The sequence below is a fragment of the Antrostomus carolinensis genome, unplaced genomic scaffold, assembly GCF_000700745.2.
Source record: "Antrostomus carolinensis isolate BGI_N321 unplaced genomic scaffold, ASM70074v2 scaffold7809, whole genome shotgun sequence".
Lineage (NCBI taxonomy): Eukaryota > Metazoa > Chordata > Aves > Caprimulgiformes > Caprimulgidae > Antrostomus > Antrostomus carolinensis.
This window is the reverse complement of record NW_010337862.1, coordinates 35,090-44,180: the sequence shown is the minus strand read 5'-3', so window position 1 is coordinate 44,180 and position 9,091 is coordinate 35,090. Positions and strand designations below refer to the sequence as shown.

At 38.0% G+C, this 9,091-nt stretch overlaps 1 protein-coding gene across 3 annotated transcripts in view; it reads right to left on the bottom strand.

Annotated features, from left to right (window-relative positions):
- TSHR (thyroid stimulating hormone receptor) overlaps positions 1-9,091 on the bottom strand; it is a 43,715-nt gene that overhangs the window by 12,767 nt on the left and 21,857 nt on the right. For all 3 annotated transcript variants that reach the window (XM_010175317.2, XM_029086822.1, XM_029086821.1), the window contains one exon: positions 2,023-2,100. In XM_010175317.2, the coding sequence (XP_010173619.2) occupies positions 2,023-2,100 (78 nt within the window). The remainder of the gene's footprint in view (positions 1-2,022; positions 2,101-9,091) is intronic.

Sequence of the window (9,091 nt, the reverse complement as noted above, 5' to 3'; positions counted from 1 at the left end):
CCAGGTTGGATGAGGCTTTGAGCAACCTGGTCTAGTGGAAGGTGTCCCTGCTGATGGCAGGGGGGTTGGAACTAGATGATTTTCTTATCCAGAAGGTATAACTTTTAAGACATGTTCAGAAAACATTGCCTTCTCACTGCTGTCTCAGGATCTGGCCACTCATGGCACAACCAAAGTTTATCTCTCAGGTGATTCAGTGATAAGAAGAAAAAAAAAACAGGCATGTTAGTCCTTGACAGTAACTTGAGGGACACAGTGCAGCAAGTTACTGCATTTACCTATACACACATTTACTCATACAGACCTGCATCCCAAGGACTTTGCAACTTCACAGGAAGAGGCCTGGACTAGTTTCTTCCTTTTGCAGACCCTCTAGAGCGAAGCACTGTTGATGGCCCACCAGCTGGCAGCCAGAGCTGCCAGAATTGAGGTGAGAAGGTTATAACATAACATTAGCCCTCCTGGTCTATGTAGTCTTGCAGCAGCTTTTGTCAGAGGGAAGGTGATGAAGAGCTGGCCTGCATGTCCTTGTGAATATGACTGGATTGGTGCTTCACAACTCCGTCTTTCTGAGCTGCTCCGAAACAGGGTAGCTGGTGGTGCATCAGGTGCCACTGAGAAAGTGAGGATGACTTTAGGAAATGGACAAAATGTCACCCCAGGGTGACAGGAGTGGTTTGTCATGATTTGCTGTTGGAATGGCTGGTTATTAGGGACTGCCCCTCCAATGTCCATTTATTTAAGGTATTTGCTTCAGAAGTATGACTCCATGAATGGTCTGTGCTTCTCTCTCCCCTCAAGCTGGTGAAAGGAAAACTGATACTGCCCAGAACTGGTCTCAAACCCTGTTCCCAAGGACTCTGATAATAACTCCGGTGGACCTTGTGGTAGAAAGTTATGTGGAGGAACGATGTGGCCCTGAAAGATGGGCCCTCAGCCAGATCTTCTTCACCCCACAAGACAAAGTAATTTAGATGTCTGAAGCAGAAGGCAGGCTAGCCTTCTGCTAGTCTGCCTTCTGCTTCAGACATCTAAATTACTGATTACACATATAATTACACACAGGCCTTGCAATGTATCTGACTTGAGATGCAGGTGACAGAGACAACCAGAGATTTGATGATGACCTTGTCATCAAAGGTTAATGTCAGATTTGCACAGCAGGGACACAACTCTTCTTAGCATAAAGTGGTTATGACCAATACAACTTCTATGGTAGATTGCTATGTCACTGGTAGACAGCCTGATTTTCTGGAGCTGGAAAGATTCTGGGAGAAAAAGAATGTCTTCTGCACCTTTTTGTTATTATAGGTAGCTACTAGGATTCCTTCTGTGAACAATACACCATTACTCTGATAGAAATGTGCTGTTTTCCTGAAGAGCAGAAAGTAAAACTGATTCTTACATGGAGCAGGCACTACTGGCACCATCTGGTTTTGCAGTGGAGGAGGGAATCCCAGTTTCAGCACTTCAGTTCTCCCTGTGATCAGTCCTATGCACTACATTTTATGCTAGATGATTTGAGTCAGGGAATATGATACTTCCTAAAGTTCTTAAACTTTTTTAAAAGATTTTTTTCATTCTGTATTGTGATTCCTAATTTTAGTGGAGAGTTCTTTGGAGGACAATAAAGTCAGACTGGAAGCCAAGTTACATGAAGAAGAAGAAAAGACAGCACCAGAAGTAACTTTATTCTGTCTAATATTATTTTTTCACCTGTTTCAGTTGCCTTTATGTGTGTGCTACTAGAGTCCTTAGTTTGTATTGCAATTGTGCAGTTGTAAGACAGATTGTAGTATAGAATCTTTCAAAAGAAAAATTGATAGGAACAATATTTCTAATGTAAGATGCAAGCATTTCTTAAATCAGTTCCCTAAAGCACAGATTTTGTTGCTGATATTCTTTTTGTAAACATACCATTCCCACCCCTGTGGCTCTGCTACTAATAATGGTTGGAAAGAAAGTGCAGCCTAGAGTAGTATTATTTTTAAAGCTTTCTCTATTTCATTTTCTCCTACTCACAGTAGAGTTGGTCCACTGTACACTCCCAGAAATGCATCGTCATTGATAACTTGCAGGTATTTGTTCTTGTGCAGATAGCTACAGAAACAAACAAAACACAGTGGTTTGGACATAGTGATCCATAGGTTAAAGAAGATAATATTCAGTTTACTTGCCTAAACAGATTTACAAAAGCAATATGTATAAGGGCCATCCTATCCCAACAACATATTAAAGCATAATCAGTTATTTCATTTTCTGTGTACCCAAGGAACAAAATACAGGTTTGCCATTTTGAAAATAAATTAAATTCCTCAACAAATAATAAATAAATAGTTAAATAAATTTTCTTTGCTCCAAATTGTTTTTCTTTCTCTGTCATACACAGAAAGACACATGCATACACACTGCATCTTCCAGTAAATATGCGTGAGGATGAGGTGAAATAGATTGTTTTGCTTTCATCAGAATGAGGTATGGGGAATTACATGATACTTACAGGTACACAGCATGAACAAACATGAAAATAATTCTCTCCTTGTTTTAAATTCAATAATGAAAGTTTTAAATGCTTTAAAATCTGCATAGCAAATGGAAGCTCCCATATACAGGTCAACAGTTAAGAATGAAGTTTTATTATAAGAAGAGGAAGAGAGGGAATGAGAAGGAGGATAAAGCTGAAGGAAAAAATAATATAAAACTCATGTAAAAAAATAATTCTAAAGTCTTGGGAAAACTGTGAACAATTTCCTGAGAAGCAAACACTTTCATTGAAATATGGAATCCCTCAAATTTCTCCTATCATTACATGATGGATGTAACCAAGGACCAACATTAATTCCCATCACTCTGGAAACTGACATATAAGAAATGTGGATTCAGGAAGTAGAGAATTTACAGAGTTGAGTTGAAGGTGCATAATTAAAGACAGGCAATGCAAGGCTACTGAACACTTGGAAAATTAAAACCCAAGTGGAACAATCAATGTTAAATTCAGTTCTGTTGTTTTAGATTTAAAAGTGACTGATCTAGAATGAATCTTGATATTTTTAAGGCTGTATTCCTGTTTACCATGGTCTGAAACTGTCATTTGAGAAAATTATAAATACATATATTATTACTGCAGGTAATTCAGTCAAGTTCCAAATTGCTTTAGAGAGAGTATGCATTTTTCACTGAGATATTTGTTCTCAATGGCCTAATAGAATTTATGGTTTTTGTGGCAAGCCTTGGGAGAAATAATTGGCTTCAGTATTTCCACAATTGCAGGTGTACAAAGAGAAAGCATAAATTAAAAACCTACAGGAGCAGCAGAAGCACAGGCATTCTGCTTTTCTGCCAGAGTCATGGTGGACATACAGCACTGAGCACTTTTTATGACAGTCTGTGAAAAGCAGATCTACACAGAACATGATGAAATGGAAAAAGAAGCATTATTTTCATGCATACAATGCCAGCTTGTGTGTATTAGTTGGGTGTATTTGACATAGAGTTAGATTAAAAATGTGGTTTTTGAACAATCATCCGGCTAAAAAGTACTTTATGAAATGCAACAGGCATCTTGATGAGGTGGTTCCTCCCAGTGAGACAGGAGGGAGGAAGACTGTAGCTGTATCTCCTAAACACACAGACAGGAATTTGCTGAATTAACTGAGCAATGAAAAGAGACTGAAGGTTAGGTTGCAATATATACTTATGTATGTATATATGTATGTGTGTACATATATATGTACATATGGATTCTACCATGATAATTCTTCCCCTAAGCAAGCAATTAAACCTTCAGTGGTGTTTTTACTTAGTTCAATCAACTTCTGTGACAATGTTTACAAGAGAAACAGCTTGCAGGCATCAAACCTAGTCATGCTTTTTAGCTTAATTTAGACGGAAATAGAAATCTTGTGATGGGATTAAGAATAATTTACCAAATACAGTAGTCCCTGGAGGAGAATGGAGGAGCATCTAGCCCTCTTGGTTGGTGTACTACATAAGCAAGGAGACAAAACAGTCCAAGCATTTGTTTCTGTACTATGATGAGAAAGAACCTCTGGGAGAAGTTCGAACCAAGGCAGCAAAGGGGATGATGGTACAGCTGCAGGACTGTGCTTCAGGGCAGAAATGCAATGCATTATCAATTAAGGAGGGGAACACAAAAAATTGCCAAGCTAAGTTCTCAAGGGGAATGTGTGTTCCCCTCTTTGAAATGATGGCAAAATGATCAAAGCTATAAAGGCCCTGAGGGACCGTGGTGCATAGGCAGAAGAGACCCATAGCACCTGTGACTAACCCATTCATACATTTTATCAATTCTTTGTATAGTGGAAAAGGTAAAGTATAATGGCCCCAGCAGCAAACCACAGATTAAAGCATGAGGCTGCAGTCTAGGAACAAAACCAGGTTCTGCAAACTGCAGTATTATGGATAGCTCAGGTCCAGCAGAAGCAGAAAGAAGAACTCTTAGTGACACAAGTATGACAAGTGGGTGACCCAGGTCCAACAACTACAAGGGTCAAGATTGCTTGACGTTTCACCAACAAGGCCACGGGGCTGGTGGAGGCCTTGTAACTCAAGAATGAAGAAAAAGAAGATGACTGCAGATTATGTCCATAAAGCATTGCTCAAGAGAAGATGATGTGCTTCAGTCCAGCTAAAAGGCAGAAACTTTGCAAGGTTTGTGGACAGACCACCTTATGGAGGTCATGTTTCACGGGATAGATAAAAGCAGAGAAAATTCACAATGATAAGATCAGCAGCAAAAGAGAGAAATAGGAGAAACCCAACAAACCTAGTCACTTTTGTTGTGAACTTTTGCTTCAGTTTGCAAATTTCCTCATTATTTTGTCTGCAAATGTAATATAAAAATTAATACCAGAGTAAAAGCTAAGAATTAATCCAAGATTTCAACATCTAGGTTGTAGTTCTGAAGGACATAAAAACCTAGCTGACCTAATAAAACCTGTCTTCCTTAGTAACTAGTTATTATTATACAACCAGATAATTGCTTGTCCAGTTTTGAAATATTTCCCCCTGATATTTGAACACCATATTGAGTGATAAACCTGAAATATAATCATTTACATACATGTTAAAAAACTTCAAACTTACAAATAAAAACATCCACCTAGAGACTTTCGGGAAGTTCATAACCATGTGTTACCAGGGAGGGACTGCAGTGTTAGCTGCCAGTTTTCACATAGCTGAGTCAGGCCCATCAGAATGTACAATTTCCTGATGCTAATTGATTCCAATATTTTAAGCCCTTTTCTTTTGATAGGTGCTTCTTTTAAATTGAAAGAATAAGACTTTGGTAAATATTATTTGACAAAGAAAGTTTATATATAGCCAGTATAGCTCCTTCTGAAAGTGCCTTTAATCCTGTTGTTACTGATTGATAGCTAAATGTATAAAATGTCATCTAAATACACTGCAAAAAAGAAAAACAACACAGTGGTACCCATGTGTCTAAACAAATGTTGGAAGTCTTAGAAATCACATGGCTGAAGTGTAATATCTGTCCTCAGTGGGTACACTAGAATTATAGTAATTTTCTAAAGTTGGTGGAAGGCAGTCAGGTAGGCGTGAAAACCACAGTGCAAAGTATCCAGGAAATCCAGAATAGTAAAGGCTGAATCTGGAGTGGGATATGATGGTGGTTTCATAGTGTTATAAGTAAAAGAAGGTTTTTTTTTAAAATTTAATTTTAATCAAAACAGATCAGAATGCTAACTACATCAGTGACTAATACAGAGTCTCTATAGACTCAGGATCCAGGGTTAAGTGGGAAAAATATTGCTTTAAGTCTCAGAGAACATGACTGCAGTAGGCTGAGCAGGATCTTCTGAGGACATGAAACAGTAATAGGGCATTTCAGTTGTTAGATAAAACAGGACAATGTCATGTCAGGGCATGACAGAGATAATGAGTATTCAGACATTATCAAATACATGCTTCATAAAGCAATGGATTAGAAAAGTAACTTTGATTTCAGTTTGAGTGGCATGCACAATGTGCTTCAAAATGTTACAGTCTAGACTCTCTTTTATAAGAGCAACCACCAGGTATTCAGCAACTCTATAGTACCAAAGTACACCACAGCTATAGTCTCCATAAAGGGAAAATACAAATACATGAGAAAACTTCCTTAAAAGTAAACAAAAGTATGAAAGTTAAATTATTGAGGGCATTCTGGGATTTCTTTAGGGACACCATTTTGGAAATACAGAACAAACATGAAAAGCCTGAGCTAGCAAAAGAAAATAAAAATCCTGAATATCCAAAATATTAAAAATCTTCAACTGAAATGAAAAACAAAAAAGCTGAAAGGTCTGAAGATAGTTTTACAAAATATTTTATTTTTACCAAAAGTGGTTTTTATTCTGAGTGTAAAGAATATGAATGAAAAATGCTGATCAGCTACTTCAACTAACAAACATATAGTTCCACATACCTTTATTTTTTCAGTGTAAAAGATTTCTATTTCTTTTCTTCCATAGCCCAAGATCATTCATGCTATCTCCCATATTGGAGCTGAACACAGCTTTCTTGGTGTTTTTTAAAGCTGAATTATTTTAACTGAGAAGGTTTTACTGCAGTCCAACAACCAATTTTATCACCACAGGGAGTGATGGAATAAGAATGAACTTAGCCAGGTTAGGGAAAAAGGGAAGTTTTGCAAAATTTCTTCCAAAGGAAGTCAAAAACTTAGTTAAAAATTATGTATTATTTGATAGTACCTGCTTGCTTTCTTTCAGCTTCTGATTTTAAAATAAGGTAGCAGAGCTTAACAAACAAGGAGAAAAAGAATATGTTTGCCACACATTTAAGTGTCACTGCTATAGTATTAAATGGGCTGTGGACATGTAACATGTTACTGTATCCGTGTATCCTGTTGGATTATGAAAGGAAGGTTAAAGAAAGGTAGATCAGGCAAAAGATGGGCATTGGTAAATGAGCAGTATTAAGGATTCATCATATGTTTTTTCTACACCATTGTTTATTTTGATTCTGAGCTAAACCAAGCATTATAAGTGGTCCTTGAGAGTGTACACCAAAGTAAGTATATTCTTTTGGAGTTTATTTTTGTAATTAGATTTTGAGATTGCACACTTTCCATTTCAGTAATTTAGACAGGTCTGTAAAACCTCATCACAAATATATTTTGCCATTCACTGGAAATATGTTTTAAGAAATCTTCTTTCCTCACCAATTTCCTTACAGAAATAAACACTGGTGCAGCAGCACCACTTTGCAGAAGTCTGCAGGACTGATGCAGTTCATGCACCTTAATGATGTGTTAGAACGAAGGATTCAGGTTTCAGATGAATACTGTTCAGTATAAGTGTAATTCGGCCCTTCATTCCTGGTTCTTTACTTCCTTGCCTTTATAAAACACATACAGTGATACTGTGGTTTGCTATAAAACACAGATCCTTGTTGGATGAGAAGTTTTATTAGGTAGTGCCATTGTTCAGTATGATAATGGAAACCATTTATGCATGGTTCCACACCTATAGCTGCATTGATTATTTTAACCTCCTTGAATTACATAGGTCTTTAACATTGCAAGAGTGGTAGAAGGTAGCCTCCAAGATTCCCAAAATGTTTTCTGATTTATGGGTGGAACATGGAGTCTTTGAATGATTTGTCAAAAATAAATTATTGTTTTTTGTTGTTTTCCTTTTTCACTTGTTTTCCTCCTTGAGGTCATAATTCAAAATCCATTACAATTTTTTTCCGTCACTGTTTTTCTCTTAGTTTATTTTTGCTCCAAGTTTCATCAAGTCCAAAAGACCTTGGATCAGACCCAGAGGAAAACAGGTACTTTCTTTGCTGCACAGTGGTAAATAAACAGTAGTTCAAAATAGAAATGTCAGAATACAGAAAATGAAATATTTGCCTTTTACATTAACTTAATGCTGCTGCTAGAAACAACAAATCTCCAAGCTTGCACTTAGCAAAATTATACCTTATCTTGGCATATGGTAACCAAACTACTTCAGAAAATTAGTTTAGAAATTTCAATGTAGTTTATCAAACAGATAAAAGCTTTACCACTGATATTCAGCTCTGTAGTTTGCCTTGTAAATCTGGAGTAGTGCTTTGCTCCAAGTAAATGTCATACGATTTAATTAGGAGAAAACTGTTTGTTGTAAGAAACCAATTTTACTGCTGGCAGCCCTGAAAGTAAGCCTGGTTTTAGTTTTTGTTGGTTTGGGTTGGTGTTGTTTTTTTAATTTTAATTTTTATTTTTTATTTACATAACTAGTGCATCATCCATAGCCAGTCTCTGGAAATACTCACTTAAAATCATAGAGTATCTCAGGTTGAAAGGGACCCATAAGGATCACCAGGTCCAACTCCCTGTTCCTCACAGGACTTCCTGACTAACCTGTGTGACTAACATAGTCCAGACACTCCTTGAACTCTAACAGGCTTGGTGCCATGACCATTTCCCTGAGGAGCCTGTTCCAATGACTGACCATCCTCTCAGTGAAGAACTCTCTCCTAATGTCCAATCTGAACTTCCCCTGATGAAGCTTCATTCCATTTCCTGTATCCTATCACTGGTGACCAGAGAGGAGTTCAGCACCTCGCCCTCTGCTGCCCCCCTTGAGGAAGTTGTAGACTGCCACGAGGTCATCCCTCAGCCTTCTCTAAGCTGAACAAATGACATCAGCTGCTCCTCGTAAGTCTTGCCCTTGAGGCCTTTCACCATTTGGGTTGCCCTCCTCTGGACACACTCTAATATGGCGCCCAAAACTGCTCACAGTACTCAAGGTGGTGCTGCACCAATGCAGTGCAGAGTGGGACAATCACCTGCCTTGACCGGCTAGCTATGCTGGGCTTGATGCACTCCAGAACATGGTTGGTCCTTTTTGCTGCAATCAACAATGGATATGTTGACTCATATTCAACTTGCCATCAACCCAAACCCTCAGATCTCTTTCCATGGGGCTGTTCTCCAGCCGCTCATCCCCCAATTGTTATGTATAAGCAGGATTACCCCATCCCAGATACAGAATCTGGCACTTGCCCTTGTTAAAAGTTCATACAGTTGGTGATTGCCCGGCTCTCTAATCTATCCAGATCT